We start from the raw sequence: 18390 nt of genomic DNA on the forward strand, positions 1-18390 counted from the left end.
AATTCATATGAAGGGGAAAACAATGCAAAGTCTGGTGCAACTGATGAGAAAAGAGTTGCAGTCCAAACTACATACAACTTATCAGCACACCCTTGAACTTCGAAACAGTTGCCCTGGAGCTTGGTACTGGGGGGGCTGTCATTTTTCGCAGGGTTTTCCAAGTATAAAGAACTTTGGCACAGATGGTACAAATGTGGGCAAACCCTGCAAAGTTTATTGCATGTAGTGCTATAGCAAACATTTTGAAAACGGAAAGAGGGACAAAAATAAATGCTGCATGCAGCACAGCAAATTTTTTAGTCCACGCCCGTTTTTGCGACCACGCCCCCTAAATACCACTCCCATTTGACTAAATTTGGCAGGTTATTTAAAGTTTGAACACATTTCTGGGGGTTTTGGGGTCTTGTTTTATGTGTTATTACAGTTTTGCTGAAAAAAAGTGAAATTGCCCTTTAAGCTGCAAGTCTCAGTTGCCCTAAGAGACCTGTTTAGCTTATTAGTTACAATTGTATCTCAGTGCAGGGGGGGTTTTTACCTCTCTGGGCTCTCTGCCAAAAGCCCACTTATTTAATTAAAAGCGAGAAACAATGTTTCTAAGTGCAGGTGACACTCCTTAAGATTTCTGGGCTCTCTGCCAAAAGCTACTTTTAATTAAATTTGTATCTTTTTTAGTTTCAATGCAGGAGATCAAAGGGAAATGAGGGACATTTCAGTAAGAATCCTGGACTGCAGGTTGAGCTGTCAAAAGAGGGACTGTCTCGCGAAAATCGGGACAGTTGGGAGGTATGCTATAGATCAAAAAGATGTGCTTGAAAGAGATGCAGTAACTGGTGTATTTGAAGAGTAAAGATATATTTGGGAAAGAGATACAGAGGCTAACTTCAAGAGAAAGTTGATTCTTTTAGGACAAAACTGGTTTATAACAGTGATAGTTCCATATGACCTTAATGATAATTGTACTTTTATTAGAGTAGTCTCAGCTTGGTCAGGTGACAAGGTAAGCATATAAGTCTTGGGTAGAAAAAGTTTGAGAACTGCTGCATTATATTGTAGTTTCATGCCCAAAGTGGAATGAATCTGCCAGCCCATTTGAAATTATTCTGCCTGCTACATCAGCAGCCTAAGTCTATGTCATCGGTAAGATAATTATCTGCTTCTGGCATATTTAAGACCTTATTCCTCTTTATACCACATGGAAAAAGCAGTAAATGAATTGGCAAAAAGAGGACTGGATCATTAACTTACTGATGACATGAAGTTAGTTGACATTTTTGCTATTATGAAAGAGAGCAAATGATGTGTAACCAATGGTGCTAGCAGTTAGATGCACTGCTGGTAGGGTTCCCAGAATTCATCTTAAATCAGGAGCTTCCTTTCTCAATATTATGCCAGTCTGATACAGGACCACACATTAACACTGGTGCATCAGTCAGCAGATGCTCCATCAACAGATCATATTGTCTCTTATAATAAATCACTGTGTCACTCACTTGGGCATTGTCTGTCTCATTTAATAGTCTCCCTTTCCACTGAGCACTCTTACAATCACATACTGGGAAGCTCTTTGATCTCTTGAGGTCCTCTCAAACTGTACACTATTGGAGAAGGGTCATAGACTTATTCTATTACATGGGGTTAATGTCCAATGAATATGTATTTTTAAAAATAATTTGACATATGTAACATTATTTCGAATTAATTACAATTCAGCCTTGTATCACGTTTATATTCTATAAATGTAGAATACTGAGAGTTGTTCCCTAAGCAGCACAGAGCATGTGCAGTGAATCAGCAGAAAAGAAGATGGAGAACTACGGAGTGCATCTTCTGAAGCACAGATCTTTACTGCTACAGGGCTGTGGTTACTTTGGGCTGGTACAGAACCACAACCCATAATCTGTATTAATAGCCTACTGCCTTGATAGGCTGTAGTTCTACTTCTACAGATGCTGCAGAGCTCTTTCAGGTTATTAGAACAAGAGGTCTGCCATTTATCTGCTATAAAGTTAATTTGTCACTTTTGCAAGCAACATGCAGTTAGTTCTACATATCACAGCCTGTGGCATTTTTCTTTTGAAGTCTTTGCAGAAGTTGCCTCAAAGGAAAACTGGTATAATATGGTACTGCAAGAAACCAAATGTGACAAAACCATAAATATTATCTTGCAAGTGTTTTAAGTATTTTCCCTTGGTTTTATTATCTGTATTGGAAAAAATGCTATAGTACACTTCTTATAAACCATGTCTCTCACCCTTTGTTTCAACAGCTATGGCAAAATGTATTTTTCAAATGTCAGCAGCTACGTTGGATATGTCCCTGACATAAAAAACTGTGTGTGATTGTAAAAAGTAATTTACATTACTAACAGCAGCCACTTGTAAATAAGAGAATGTAGCAGAGTGAGCAGCATTTCTAGAATATATATGTGGTCATGAAAGAGTTAATATCGGGTTTACTTCCATGTGACTTTGTATTCTATTCTGTTATTCTGAGTGGAGCACTCAGATTTCTGTCATTAGAATATCTCTAACAGGAAAAAAGTAATTTTTTAAAATAATTACTATTATAAATGGCGTGGCTACGACCCCAATCAAAACAAGAAATAACTGGAAAAATGTGCTTTACAGTGGGGGAAGGGATTTAAAGCTGATATTTTTATAATTAGGTGATAATTAGCTTAGATGAAGTGCCTTCTAGCCTCTTTTTGATATGTTATTAAAAACTGATTTTAATGCTGCATGTTTTAAGGGCAAGTTAATAAAAAAAAAAGCTTACTTAAATTAGAATCTGAAATAAGCATTTATTTATAGGTTGTAATACAATATTTGCAATAATATTAGAATGAAATATTCATTTAAATTAATTTTTGCAATTCTTTTATTCAGTGCTGAAAATATATAAATTGCTGCCATTTTTTCTTCCTCATATTTATATGTATTTTATTATTTTCTTAAGAATTAATTTATTTTAAGTTTGTAAATAAAAAGAGGTGTTATATATATATAATAATCGCTTTAGGAAACACTTTCTTTTCCAGAATCCATTAGCATGTGCAGAAGGTACTATTCTTTTTCTTTTCGTTATGCTGACAGAAAGACAGAATCCCTGCTATAGCACCCCCACGCAGGGGCGTTCTAGGGGCCCTTGAAGCGCAGATATGGCCATTCAGATGCCACATGGAGAAAGGAAAAGTTACACTTTGATTCAAAAATCTGAATTTTGGCTCTTGAAGTTACCAGGAGAGGCTTTTTCCTAGTAACGTGCGGGCTGCTACCGCTTATGACGAGTTTCTCACCTCATGGCAGCAGCACCTCCACATTATACTCTTTAAATCAGTGGTTCTCAAGATTTTTTAGTTCAAGCAACTCTTGGAACTCCAACCTTTCATTAGAGCCCCCTAGCACATAACAAGGTTACATACATATTACAATATCAGTCATTAGTCACAGTTCCAAGAATATCTATGACAGCAAATAGGCATTCACCCCAAATCTCACCCTTCAGGATGTGCCCCCCCCCCCCCCCCGCCCAGCCACTGCTCCAAACCTCACAGTCTGGAAGCCACAGTTCTAAATTTGAATGGGTCCGAAAATGATCAGTTGTAAGACATCTGGGCAATTTTAGGTCACATATTGGTCGGTAGGGCCATTGGGGGTCCCCATACAATTGACAGCTTAAATTTGCCCATGTGTGGCTTAAATGCCCTATTCTATCTTTCTGCCAACCATTTGTGTAACGTGTCAGCTTTGAAAGACTTCTCTACAATCTCATTGGCTCCCACAGTCTGAAGATTTCTTCTGCAAATGTATCAACACCAACAATGAACTACAACTCCCATCTAAGAAATTCATGGCCTGCTCAGCATCTAAATGCAATAGATATTTAGAAAAACTGGTCACTTACGAATTATTTTTTAGACAGTGGGGGTGATTTATAAAATTCGCACACTGATTCCGCAAATTGCAAAAGTTAAGCATTTAGGGGAAACATGCAAAAACAACCAGTTGTGAAAAAAATATGTGCTGTGCGAACTTTATCAATGACCCCCAGTGTGATTCACGCAACAGTCTGCATACAAATAAGTGTGTGCCTTTATAATGTCAAACATGTGCAATAAACATGTTGGAGCATATGTCAAACCCTTCTGTTAAACACATATGTTAAACCCTCACAAATGGGTCATCTTCAAAAGGAAAAAAGGTGAATAAGGCATTTCCAAAATGAACAGGTCCTTCTTAGTTATGTCATTTCCTTACAGATAAATTTGAGGGTTAAAGAAAAGCCTTTCAATCCACACAGTATAGGTAAACATACACTTACAATATACAGTATATTATGGAGTACTATGGAAACCACTGAGTACTAGGCAACCTAAATACAAGCAAGCACCCCCTAAACCTACTGTGGACCTATTCATGGAAGATGTAATAAGGTGTCTTTTTGTTTGCTTATTTGTTTGCAAATAATGTCTGTATACAATAATCTTCATTGTCACTATATTATCTATCTAAGGATAAATAAATAGACAAAAACTACTTAAAAAGAGTGTAAACACCTCTCTAAACATCTGCCCTGTATGTCTTCAAGCAACCAAGGCTTTATGGATCTTGCCTGAAACTGACAGCAGGTACAAACTTAAGATATACCATTATACTATTTTTAATTCTTTTTATTAAAGTATTCTACAAATCTATACATAGTATTTTCCATGCAACCTTAATATAAGCAAGTACTTCCCCTTCACAAACCTAATTCAAGTTAAGTTCAACCACCATTCCAGTACACTGTACCATTTCTACATTCTGCCCACAACTGTCTTCAATGGCATCTTATTCGAAATGTAGGTGTCTAAGAATGAACCAAAGTGACAACTCACCCCTGGAAGAGTCTTCTGTTCGTGGAGAGCTGTTTGTGCTTTGATGGCGGAATCTCTGGCGCAGTATGTAAGAAAGGCACAGCCTAGTGAGTGAAGGGATACAGAAAATCATGAAGGCATTTTACCTTGACAAACTCATTTAATAGCAAGGTTCTTGTCACATTATAAGGACCAACAAAGTGCAACAGTAGCGCTTGGTTATGGGACACCAAGTATTTGACTTCATTCAGGCATGGTGTTTAAAATTATTATTTACATTAGTTCTTACTTTAGTTAACCCATAAACAGTGATTTTTCTGTAATTTTACACTGGTTTTTGGGGTCCCACCAATATATAGTGCATATTTTTGATTTTATCTTTTTCTTGATTTTACACCATTTCTTACTGGTTCCCTGAAAAGCATGAAATTGCAGTTCTATTGTAACAGAACATACACAGTTATCTATCTAAAGACTGGCATGGTACTATTCTGGTTAGGTGGTCCAACCCTGCAATTATCTGGTGATCCCCTACTTGCTTTTCCTAGTGATTCCTCAGCTATTCACCTAACTTTGTCACTGTCTGCCTTTTTTCACCAAGGAATTCTATAATTCTATCTTGCACCCACTACCAAAAAAGCAGCGATTCAAAGAGTTAAGTCTTACCTATCTACTATTATATACTGCTAAGATTAAAGTCTGCCCAAATGACAAACTGTACTAATAAAAACACTCCCACTATTCTAAAGTAAGGGAAACACTATCTCCTAAAAACAGGACTTCTTTCTTTTATCACTATGAGAAAATGTACAAATATAATCGGTGTGCATTTTGTGCAAGAAAGACTTATTCTGCTCCTCATTATCGTCATTTCTGCTTATGATTCCTTGGAGCTACCACTAGCATTTGCTTCTGCCTGACTCAACCTACATTTTCAGAAATAGCAGGTACTTTTATTTACTGCTAGAATGAATGAATTACCTTCACAGCCAATGGGCCTAATATAAGTTCTCCCACTACCCTAAACCAAGAGAACCACTTCTGGAAATAGGTTCAAACCTTCCAATTTTATCACCACTGTACAGTTAGTGGGAAAAAATTACAGATATCTAAACAGAAATAGACCCCCCCCCAAAAAAAATCCCAAAACAGCTGCAAATTGGTGCATTTCCTGCCACTGAATTTAGCCTTCAGAAGTCATATTTTGGAGCTGCAGTCATCACTGTGATATGATGCTCCAGAAGTGCATATAATAAATAAATAGTTGGCATGCAACTCATATTAAGAATACCTCAGAAACATAAAACACACAAAATTAAAAGGCACATCAAACCAACGAAATGTTGACATTTTGAACTCAGCTGTAAAAGAGATGGTTAGAACACTATCACCTAAAATTCTAGTCATTGCTTTGAAAAAGTTTGTATTTTAGGAAACCATCAAATGTATTGTGGATTCTCTAAAGAAATATTTTATGGTAATACATTATAGAATTTATTATTAAAGGGGTTACTTTTGAGTTAACTTTTAGTATGATGTAGAGAGTAATATTATGAGACCATTTGCAATCGGTCTTCATTTTTTATTATTTGTAGTTTTTTTAAGTATTTTGATTTTTGTTCAGCAGCTCTCCAGCTTGGAAACTCAGCAGCTATGTGGTTGCTAGGGTTCAAGTTACCATAGCAACCAGGGAGTGATTTGAACGAGAATCTGGTATATGAATAAGAGAGGACTTGAATGGAAAAAAAAGTTATAAAAAGTAACAATAACAATAAAACTGTAGCCTCACAGAGCAATAGTTTTTTGGCTGCTGGGGTCAGTGACCCCATTTGAAAGCTACAAAGAGCTAGAAGAAGAAGGCAAATAATTCAGAAACTATAAAAAATAGACCAATTGAAAAGATGCTTGGAAATGGCATTTTACAACATCCTAAAAGTTAACTTAAAGGTGAACCATCCCTTTTAATAGAATTATGTGGATGCACCTAGCTAGACAGGCAAAATTCTTGTCCAATATAAGCATTTGTATAGCATATACTGTATATTGCCTGTATAGCCTATATACAGTGGCTTGCAAAAGTATTTGGCCCCCTTGAACTTTTCCACATTTTGTCACATTACAGCCACAAACATGAGTCAATTTTATTGGAATTCCACGTGAAAGACCAATACTAAGTGGTGTACACGTGAGAAGTGGAACGAAAATCATACATGATTCCAAACATTTTTTACAAATAAATAACTGCAAAGTGGGGTGTGCGTAATTATTCAGCCCCCTTTGGTCTGAGTGCAGTCAGTTGCCCATAGGCATTGCCTGATGAGTGCTAATGACTAAATAGAGTGCACCTGTGTGTAATCTAATGTCAGTACAAATACAGCTGCTCTGTGACGGCCTCAGAGGTTGTCTAAGAGAATATTGGGAGCAACAACACCATGAAGTCCAAAGAACACACTAGACAGGTCAGCGATAAAGTTATTGAGAAATTTAAAGCAGGCTTAGGCTACAAAAAGATTTCCAAAGCCTTGAACATCCCACGGAGCACTGTTCAAGCGATCATTCAGAAATGGAAGGAGTATGGCACAACTGTAAACCTACCAAGACAAGGCCGTCCACCTAAACTCACAGGCCGAACAAGGAGAGCGCTGATCAGAAATGCAGCCAAGAGGCCCATGGTGACTCTGGATGAGCTGCAGAGATCTACAGCTCAGGTGGGGGAATCTGTCCATAGGACAACTATTAGTCGTGCACTGCACAAAGTTGGCCTTTATGAAAGAGTGGCAAGAAGAAAGCCATTGTTAACAGAAAACCATAAGAAGTCCCATTTGCAGTTTGCCACAAGCCATGTGGGGGGACACAGCAAACATGTGGAAGAAGGTGCTCTGGTCATATGAGACCAAAATGGAACTTTTTGGCCAAAATGCAAAATGCTATGTGTGGTGGAAAACTAACACTGCACATCACTCTGAACACACCATCCCCACTGTCAAATATGGTGGTGGCAGCATCATGCTCTGGGGGTGCTTCTCTTCAGCAGGGACAGAAAAGCTGGTCAGAGTTGATGGGAAGATGGATGGAGCCAAATGAATAATTACGCACACCCTACTTTGCAGTTATTTATTTGTAAAAAAAATGTTTGGAATCATGTATGATTTTCGTTCCACTTCTCACATGTACACCACTTTGTATTGGTCTTTTACGTGGAATTCCAATAAAATTGATTCATGTTTGTGGCTGTAATGTGACAAAATGTGGAAAAGTTCAAGGGGGCCGAATACTTTTGCAAGCCACTGTATCTATCTACATACACTTGACCCTTGTAAACCTTGTTTTCCCAATAAATATTTCTAGATACTATAGACAAAAATATGCTTTGATCTGTCTTTAAAACAGCATGTTTTCATGCCCTGTGTATTTTGCCCCTTTCTCTTCTATTTACAATTTGTATGACATTTTCTTAAGATTTCATCTTCTTCATATACTGTTTTACTACATCAAATACAAATATGTAATTATCACAGACTTATTCAACAATTATTCAACAGACTCTAACTAGTAAAGTAATTTATTGACTATTTATAGGGAAAAGCCAACAATGTAGGGGATGCATTACATTGTGAGCCTATAATGGGGGACTTGTCCCTGCAATCGCAGGCATGGTTTTCTTTTAGTCTGTGCAATTAGGTATTTCTGTATCAATAAATACATCAATTTACTTAGTGTTTATGGTCATCTTTTACATAAGTCCAAGTGAAGTAGTTCATGTCAAAAAGGGGAGTATATAAAAATAAGTCTACAATTAATCTTTTCCTTAATCTTTTCCTTTTCATCCCTGAACCCCCATATTTTCATTTTTTTCTTATTTTATTCCTCCTTATTCCCTACATAAATATGTGCATATACACATGCCATGCTTGTCCACATAATGTCCTCTCCATTTCCCACACTATTATATGCATATGCTGAAATAAATAAATTTATCTGACATGACAGATATGCAGCACCTTTAAAAATGCAGTACCCTTACTTTTCATTATTTACAACATGTATTATGTATTTTGCTTTGACATATGAGTTAGTATAATATCATAAATACTAGTTATTATTTTTATTTACATAGTGAAATTCTCTACTGCAGTATTTTACAGTATCCCCCTTTATTATTTTGTCTTAAATCTAACATGGCTGGCTGATAACTGGGCTTTATTTTAAACACAGTCACCCAAATCCACATGTTTAGTGATGAAGCTTTAGGGGAAGAGCCCTTCAGGTGGTATTATAAAAAAAGCATTGCACATTTAAAAAAAAAAAAAAAAACCCCAAAGCCTACCACTGGGACACTTGTGGCTACATACACTGACAGAGCTGAGAGAGATACCCTGGTCCTTCCATGATTTGCATATGCGCAGAGACCTCACAAGCACTGATCAGGTAGGAAAGGGTGCGGGTAGAGGGCCATGCCTAGCACATGCTGGGATTAGCATTGTGAATAGCAGATTGGTTGCACATTGTTCAAGAAATCAAGCTATAGACAGTACTAGGCACAAACTCGGTGTAAACGTTTGTAAGGGATGTTGAACAAAACATTCTTACTCTATATTCTCCCTTCTGTTTTTCTTGTGTAAATGTAAGAATACAAAACCCATAAAGCAGGGATCCCAACCTTTTTACCTGTAAGCCACATTCAAATGTAAAAGGAGTTGGGGAGCAACACAAGCATGAAAAATGTTCCTGGGATTACAAATAGGGTCTCTGATTGGCGATTTGGCAGCCCCTATATGGACTGGCAGCCTACACGGATGTATGTGTTGGCAGTACATCTGTTTTTTATGCATTCAAAACTTGTCCAAAAGCATATCCCCAACTGTCCAGCTTTCTACAGGACAGTCCCTGTTTTAATAGCGCATCCCGCTGTCCCGGATAGTTCCACGAATGTCCTGCATTTCCGTAATAGATTACGGAAATGCAGGACATTCATCGATCTATCCCTGACAGCGGGATGTGCTAGCTCGTGCGGCTTCTGCTCCTTATGCGGCTCCTTGCGCGGCGGCGACAGGCCATTTTATAAGGTTGCGTGACAAATCTTTTTGTCCCTCTTTTCATTTTTCAAATGTTGTGAGGTATGCAAAAGCCAGGAATTCAGAAATAAGCATTTGCTTTGAGGCCACTGGGAGCAACATCCAAGGGACTGGTGAGGAACATGTTGCTCATGAGTCACTGGTTGGGGATCACTGCCATAAAGCAATGATGCAGATGATGTACACTGTAAAACAAGCCCCATCTTTTTCAGGGATTCCAATTCCTATTAAACCTTGCCAAAAATAATGTGTTTGCACAGATATATAAAATACCCTTTATAGCAGCTACTGAGTCTGTTGCTACTATAATTCTACACAATATTGTTTCTTTTGTCACATAAACAGCTGAGAATGAATTCAGTGAAAGTCCTATCCCCCTCTCCTGCCTTCCACTGTATCTGGTACATTATTAAAGAGCTACATAATTCCAGAAAGAAGCATCTAAGGTGAGGTTAGGGGAGTTTGTGCTCAGGTTTTCACCTTTAACAAAATATGAAAGTTTTTATTCCTTTGTATCTATCTCATTGATATATTCTGAGGTGATGATAATATATTGTGGCATTGTTGCTTACTGTTAGCCTAACAGCCCTCTGGGATGTTGGAATGTAATAATTTTACCCTGTGGGAAATGACGACGATCGCTTCCCACTGTTGCTAATGGAAATGATTGGCTTGGGGCTAATGTGAATGCTTATTACCAGAAACTGCAGAAAGTCTGTGTCAGTGCTTGCTCCTGAGAGCCATAAGCACTTTCTAGTGACAAAAATGAGATCATAGATGTTTAAAGACCAACTTGGCATTCAGTTGTTGCTGAATTGTACTACAGATTATGCATTCCAATAAAATGCCAAAGTATTGCTCTCTGTCCCACAATGCTCTTTGTCTTCTCCATAACCATACACAAATAGATTTTATCATTTAGTGAAGTTGTCCAACAAGTGGATCTTTGCTCTATTTGGCCAGATATCTATTGGGAAGTTTTGAAAATCCTGCAGGGACCATAACGCCTGAATGATTCAGTCATCTCCCATACAGCCTGCATAGGTACTCGTGATCCAGCCTGCATAGGTACTCATGAATCCAGCCCTATTCGGCCAACAATGTGAGTGGTCAAATAAGTCAAAAATCTGCTCCTTTGGCAACCTCCTTTAATGATCAGATCTTAATGTGTACTACTAAAATGCATCTCATATAGTGTCCTTTGGCAGACTTTGCTTTGCTCTTCATTCAGGACTTCAGATTATAGAAATCCTTTATCCAAATAACCCAGGGCCCAAGCATTTTATACCTCTATTGTTTTCTTGTATCATTTTCTTGTAGTTTACTGAGAATGACTATGCTGAAACATTATAGCCTTTCCCACTCATGTTTAAATTCAAAAACACTTACAAATGCTGCATAATATAGTCTTTTACACAAGGCCAATATATGCCTTAGGTTTCCCTTAAATTGAGATATTAAGGGTTAATGAAAACTAACTATTAAAAGGAATTCATATCAATATATGAATTTGCTTGTCTCCTTAAGGGTGTGAGCTTTAACTGCAAATGGTTAAAAGGGTGTTGGTAGAGGGTGGTAGATAAGTAGGTTTTATCTGCTGTCAAATTCAATACTTCATTCTCCATGTAAAGGGGATTTTTTTCACTTGCAATCTTGCTTTTCATTTTCCGTTCAGAAAATTGGCTTTATTCTGGCATACGTGTAACACTAAGAGGCTGAATGTTACATTGTTGAAGGTAAATGATTATGTAATATCCCATAATGCAAATTTGCATTGTGTAAGATTTGATCATCTTTCATTGGCATAAATACTAACATCAAGGGCCAATTCCATAGATTAAAGTGGACATACAAGGCTGCTTTTAAACAATTACACATGAATCTAACAAATCAATAATTACAAATTCACTGCATAACAAAGAATTTAATAAATCCACCTTTTACAATAAAGTGTTAAAAGACCTAACCCCTGTAATTTCCTGTAAATTCCTTTATAAGTATCTATCAAATGCCAAAAGATAATTAATAAATAGATGGACCCCTACAACCAAAATATTCTGCCCTCCGTTCTGTGCAATGAAAGGATAAATCAGGGGGCAGGGGTGGGGGAAAAAGGATTTTTTTTCTCTCTCTTTATCACAAGCATCTTCATTACATGGAAAGGATACGTTTCCATGGAAACGACTGAAATACCATCTCCTCCAGGTAACAAAAAAACAAAACAATTAAATGGGAAAAAAATTGGGAACAAAAAAACCCACCATCCCCCTTCCTACAGGCATCTCATTTACCCTTTCCTTTCTAGATGGGAAGATAAAAATTGTGTGTGTGTGTATGTGTGTGTGTATGTGTGCGCATGTGTGCTCGCTATGCATAGTTTCAGAGCTACGAACACAAGGGGGATTTCCCTTACAGCTATAAGCCAGCTGGGGACCTGAGAGAAGGGGAGGGGGTATAGATAAAGAGAAACACTGGGTTGAAGGGACAGAGGGATAAAAGGAGAGAGGAATGGAGAGACAAAAAAAGCAACAGAGAAGGAGAGAGATGGAGGGAAAACAAACACAGAAAGGGGGAGATGATGGGCATAAAGATTAGGAGGGACATATATAGAATGGGGAAAAGACTGTGTGGGGAGGGCAAAGGGGGAAGAGAAAGAGGAGAGACAGCACACACATATCGGCACATACAAACACAGTCACACATACTCATAGTAATTATCTATACATTGAGAGCGAGAGGGAAATACACAGGGAGTGGAATAGCCAAAATTAGAGACGGGTAGCTTGAGAAGACAGAAAAAGATAAGGAGTAGAAAATGACAAGAAAGAGATGGAGGAATATAAAGGAAGACAAAGGATAACTAAAGCCAGAGTTAGGATACATGGACAGAAGGAAAGACTGCATAGAGATCATGAATATTTGTGAAAGACCTTTTTATTTTATGTGGTAAATCTGATTATTCTGACAGTATTTGCTCCAATAGCTCCCCACAGTCCAATCACATGCTGCTGTATATCTGCACCATAAAGCAGCACAAACAGAAGTGGGGTTTCTTGTAAAATTTTTAAATACATAGCAGAGGTTCCAAATGCTCACATTAACCCCTGCCAATACACTACAAAACTGAGGCACTTTTCCCTTTCCGTTTTACTGTATTCTTCACCTACAGTTTTGAGCTCTATATCCCTTATTCCATCCCATACACTGCCTTATTACTGACCATATGGGTGATCTTTACCACTTACCTTAACTTTTTTCACATACACAATAGTTAACATACTGTTCATTGTAAGAACTCTGACAAAAGTGTAACCCTTATTTGCCTCTGAAAGTTAGTATATATATATCTATATATATATATAGATAGATATATATATATATGCACTGTCTTAAAAAATGGACATTTGATCAGCACTGTGTCTTTTTTAAAGACTTCAGTATTTTATTACAGAAGCCCCTGCTCCATTTAATTGTAATCTTTCCCAATGAAACTAAGAACCTGATACAATTAATCCCTGCTGTTCCATTCTATTCCCATATATACCAGAATGTACTGATCTAAAACGGGGATTCTCTTCTGTCCTTACTATTTAAGAGAATGTATTTCAGTTCCCAAAACCACATCTATTTCTCTAGTATCAGTGCACCCAAATTATATATGTTATTCATTTTTCTTAATCAGACTTGCAGGCAGGGACACAAATGATGATTTTCCATTCTATTTAACCCCAAATGTTATATTTTCTGTACATAAATAAAGTACAGATTGGCCAGTGATCGAAAAATAAACTTTTCATACCAATGAATAGTCTACAAATCCTTGCAAAGGGGACAGTGGCACTTGAAATTTTGTTCCAGTCCTTCTCCATCTTGTTCATCCACCCAAAACCACCCATTTACTTAGCCTTCAATTTGTTTTAACTCCTTCAGCTAGGGTTGCCTTTTCTGGATAAAAATACTGGCCTTCCTATATTTTTATGCTTTTCCCCCCATTTATAACATTGTCATCAAGCAACATTTTTACCAGCCAGGTGGCAACCCTACCCTCATCCTGTGTATTTGGGGTTGTGCATTAGCCTCTCTTAAATTCAGTTTTAATGTATGGTGAGCAATCTTTGTGATCTTTTTGTTGTGCCAGAGAAATCCTCAAAGAATTCATGTGTGGTCAACCCTGTGCTAACTCTACCCACACCAAAGCACCAGTGACAATACTAAAGATATATGCTGATTTTTATGACAATACATATTTCTGACTCAAAGAAAATTCCAGATCCCTGAACAGCGCCCCCAGCACACCTATGTTCTTGTTTGTGGGCAAGCATATACAATGAAAACATCCTAAACACATAACCTAGGAAAGTCTACAATACTTCACTGTGTATCATGCCACTTTCTGTAAAACAAATGTCCTATTATATATTACTAAGCTCCTTTGCCCTATGTAATCTCTTATGGACCCCACATGCCAATTATTCTGCTTTAGCACAATAACCAAGAATTTACATTGTCTTATCTTCATCCAAATATTCATACCCACTCATACATCTTTATTCTATAGCATTTTTGTCTTTCTCTCTCTAAACACCCCTTGTAATAATCCACATACTTGCTGTCATGAGCCTGTCTCTTTGTACTTGTCCACATTATACTGCCCGTTGTGCCATCTGATATGCTGCAAAATATTTTTCAATTCTTTTCACTTACAGAAAGGTGAAATGGAAATGAGAAGCTGACTGGGTTAAATTCACTAAATCCAGAAAAGAATAAATAGAATGCACTGACATGAACACGGCTGTCTCCCAGTTTTATGCCCAGCGCTGCTTTGACAGGATTAATGCTCACAGGGCCGCTGCTGAAAATTACTCAAGGAATGGAATACAAGACTCAAAATCTGGGCATTATACCCTTATGAAATGGAAAATCAGGGCAGGGAACCCAGGAAATATATAAAGAAAAAAGATGGCAGAAGATACCCAAGAAAATACATAGCAGGTAAAAAGAAGTAGGAGGCCAAATATGAGTGGGTGAGATTTACAGTTAAAAAAGGCAGAAGGGCAGGGAATAGAGTGAGGATAAATATTTTAACATGAACTATAGTAGAAAGAACTGGAGATTTACAATGGTAAATCAACCTGGTAAAAGAAACAATTCAGGTAATTGCGTTGCCATTACATGAACAATTTGATTGGACACTTGGCTAGTGATCTCATCATCTTTTGAATGACATCATGTTTTCTCCTTCTATGTAAAGTTTTTTCTTAATGCTGGATACACTGTGTATAACCATAGGTAAGAAATGTCTAAAAAACTGAGAAGTTTGCTTAAAATGTGCTGCAGATTTTGTCCATTTTGGACAGTTCAGCCCAAAGGGAGAAATACTGAGGAGTGAACATTTAAGTGACACCTACCGCAGATTTCTATTTAACATAGACAACAACTTCTGGAAGGTAGAATCATACATTCTCCACTTTCCCAGCTGATGTGGTGTGACAAAAGAAAATCTCCATTGAAAGATGGGAGTCCACAGGTTGGACATACTATTTTAGAACTATAAAGCTAAACAGCAGAGGAAGGAGGAGATGGTAAATGAGAAGAGCAGATTCGAAGATAAAGGCAAAATATGTAAGGAGAAGCAGAGAGAAAAGATGGGTCCAGTGTGGGATTAAGATAACACCTGTACGGGTGGGTGGATAGATGGATGGATGGTTCCAGATACATGGATCAATAGACGGGCTGACAGTTCAGAGTAATTACATTTTATTAATGTAGTCAGCCTATTCCATACCAGACCATAAAAGGAAAATTTCCTTACAAGTAACTTATTATGCTGTTATCACACATGTAGCTGTTTTAAGCTGTTTATAATGTAAACTTTAATTATACAAAGGACTTCATCTACAATTTTCCAACTGATGGGTAAAATGCTGCTTGTTGGTACATCCTCCTTTATATATAATGAAAATAAAAATTCATATTTAAAGGGTCAGCATCACATGGTGTACCTTCAATAGACATACATGGTAATTTGAACCTACATATCCATTTCTTAGATTTATATGCTTAAAATCTGATACATTCAAAGAGTGTAAAATGCTGTTCAAAGTCTATAGAAGACTTCGCCACCACATTTGTCAATCTATACAATCAACACTCTCTCTTAAATTGCTAAATTGGTTCTTGGAAGAGTATTATATTGTACCACACAAGGCCCAATTGTTAAAAAAAAGAGTTATACAGATCATTTTTGTCCTACAGAATTTTTGCCCATCCCTGATCTCTGTAACATGATGGCAACATGGTTAATAGAAAATATTATTATATATAACAATAAACTTTTCAGCCATATCATTATAGCAGAAGTTCTAAATACAAGATGCTGGGGTTGCAGTTGAACAACACCTAGTCAGCTAGATTGCAACATACTGGTTTAGAATGGCATTCTTTAGAAATGACTAAAATAAAAAGCAATAAGGGATTCACTGAAAGGGAAAAAGAACCACCAAATGAATAAACATCTAAATAATAATCAGGTACAGGTTTAATCGGCAATAGCATAATGAGAGCACAGCAAGATGGCCTTGGTAAATGTCAGTTGCCAATAGGGAAAAAATCCATACAGCCCTATATATAACTATAATGATTATTTGTTTGATAATTGGTATTATTACTAGTCTCTACCAGCTAATAATAATTCATACATATAATATAATATGGATTGGAGAAGATGCAAGAAGTATAATGGGTTTAATTAGAGACTAAGGATTTCAGATGGTGTTTAGAGAGATTCAAAGAGGGCTAAGATTTAAAGAAGGAATACAAAATAATTGGAGCAGTGGAGGGTGAAGAGTAGAGTGCAGAAAAGAGTAAATATAATGAGCGATGGAAAAGCTTGTGTGGGAGGAGAGGCAAGGGGAGGGTGAGATGCCAGCATACATGAGAAAGGATGGATGTGGAAAGGTGGATGAAAAATGGGGAAACGACAAAAAACAAATAAACCTGAAACAGCACAGGATGTGGCAAAACTGAGAGGCTGATCAGGGGCAAGGAAATAATATAGAGTGAAAAGGAAAATATGCAATATGAAGGGTGCTTAGGGTGGGGAGTGGAATGAAAAGGGGCCTACAAGTAAATGAACCAAACAAACAAACAAAAAATGACTAAGCAAAATATGAGGGATGGAAGCAATATGGTGTGAGGGTAGATTGATGAAAGTATGGGTACCAAAGATGCAGATGTAAAGAATGAAAAAATGTAAGGTTTGGCGAAGGAAAACAGAACAATGGGCTGAAAAGGGCACTAGAATGTAAGATGACTTGAGAAACATGAGAAGGCAAAACAGAGTAATGTAGAAGAGCAAGATATACATAGAATAAGGAATAATAAGACAATACAGAGGGAAGGTGTGTGCAAAAAGTGAGTCATTAGAAAGAAAAAAAGGAAAGAAGCCTTGGGTATATTTAAGGATAAAGAGATCATTCTCCTCCAAAAATACTCCAAACCCCAATTCGCTTATAAAGATAGACTCTGAGAGAGAGACTCTGAATTTTATGAGAGAAAAATTTAACTACTTGCTAAGAGAGAATTTAATGAGTTAAGAGAAGATTCACTAACTGAGCAAAAAGTTAAATATTACAAGAAGAGCTAGGTTATAATACAAGAGGGAATGTGTATTTAGTGACTTAATAAGTGACTTAATAAGATGGTAGACGTTTATGGGTGAATGAGAGGGGACACTATAATGAATACTATAGGATGAATTAATAAAAGAGAAAGAGACAGTACATTCAAGGCATGAGTAATAAAGTAATATTATAAATACTAAAAAAAGAAAGTTATTGGAATGCATAAAGTAGAAGGCATAGCCAAAACAGGAAATCAAAGTATTTAATAACAGTGGATGGAATTATATACTTTGGTAAAAATAATAATAATAATAATAAACATTATTCAAGTGTGAAAGAGGGGTATACTGCAAGACAGGGTAGTAAAAATGCAGTTTGTAATTAGTAAGTGTGCTACAGGTGACTGAAAAAAGGTACTTATACAGAGAATAAAATACAAGAGAACATGATAAAATAATGTGAGAGGGTGTAGAATATTACACGGGAATGGAAATTATGAATGGGAACAATTTGAGATGAAATCTGTGTCTTATATCTAGGAGGTTGAATTCTTTAAGTAAATATTAATACAGAACTTGAATGTGTGTTGGAAATGGAATATAATAGAATATAATATAATATATGGTTAAGTAGGGAAAGGAGACAGATGAGAAAAGAAAAATAGGTAGAATGTGGGAAAGCAGGGCAGAGACAAAAGAGGAGCTCAACTGAGTGATGGGGACATGGCATACAGAAGGAAGAATGCACAAACTAGAAGAATGGTGTGATAGGGCCTGGATTAATGCTGGTATTTTCTAATGGGGGAAACCTGTGTGTAACGTGTAGGTGGAGAGGGTGA

The 18390-nt window shown here is 37.0% G+C and overlaps 1 protein-coding gene across 3 annotated transcripts in view; it reads right to left on the minus strand.

The window, feature by feature from the left end:
• Positions 1 to 18390, minus strand: part of celf5 (CUGBP Elav-like family member 5) — a 66244-nt gene that overhangs the window by 45956 nt on the left and 1898 nt on the right. For all 3 annotated transcript variants that reach the window (XR_001924017.2, XR_004221849.1, NM_001097170.1), the window contains 1 exon segment: positions 4877 to 4959. Coding sequence is in view for 1 of the 3 variants with exons in the window: in NM_001097170.1 (NP_001090639.1) it covers positions 4877 to 4959 (83 nt within the window). In the remaining 2 variants the exon portion in view is untranslated.

The sequence above is a fragment of the Xenopus tropicalis genome, chromosome 1 (genome assembly GCF_000004195.4).
Source record: "Xenopus tropicalis strain Nigerian chromosome 1, UCB_Xtro_10.0, whole genome shotgun sequence".
Classification (NCBI taxonomy): Eukaryota; Metazoa; Chordata; class Amphibia; order Anura; family Pipidae; genus Xenopus; species Xenopus tropicalis.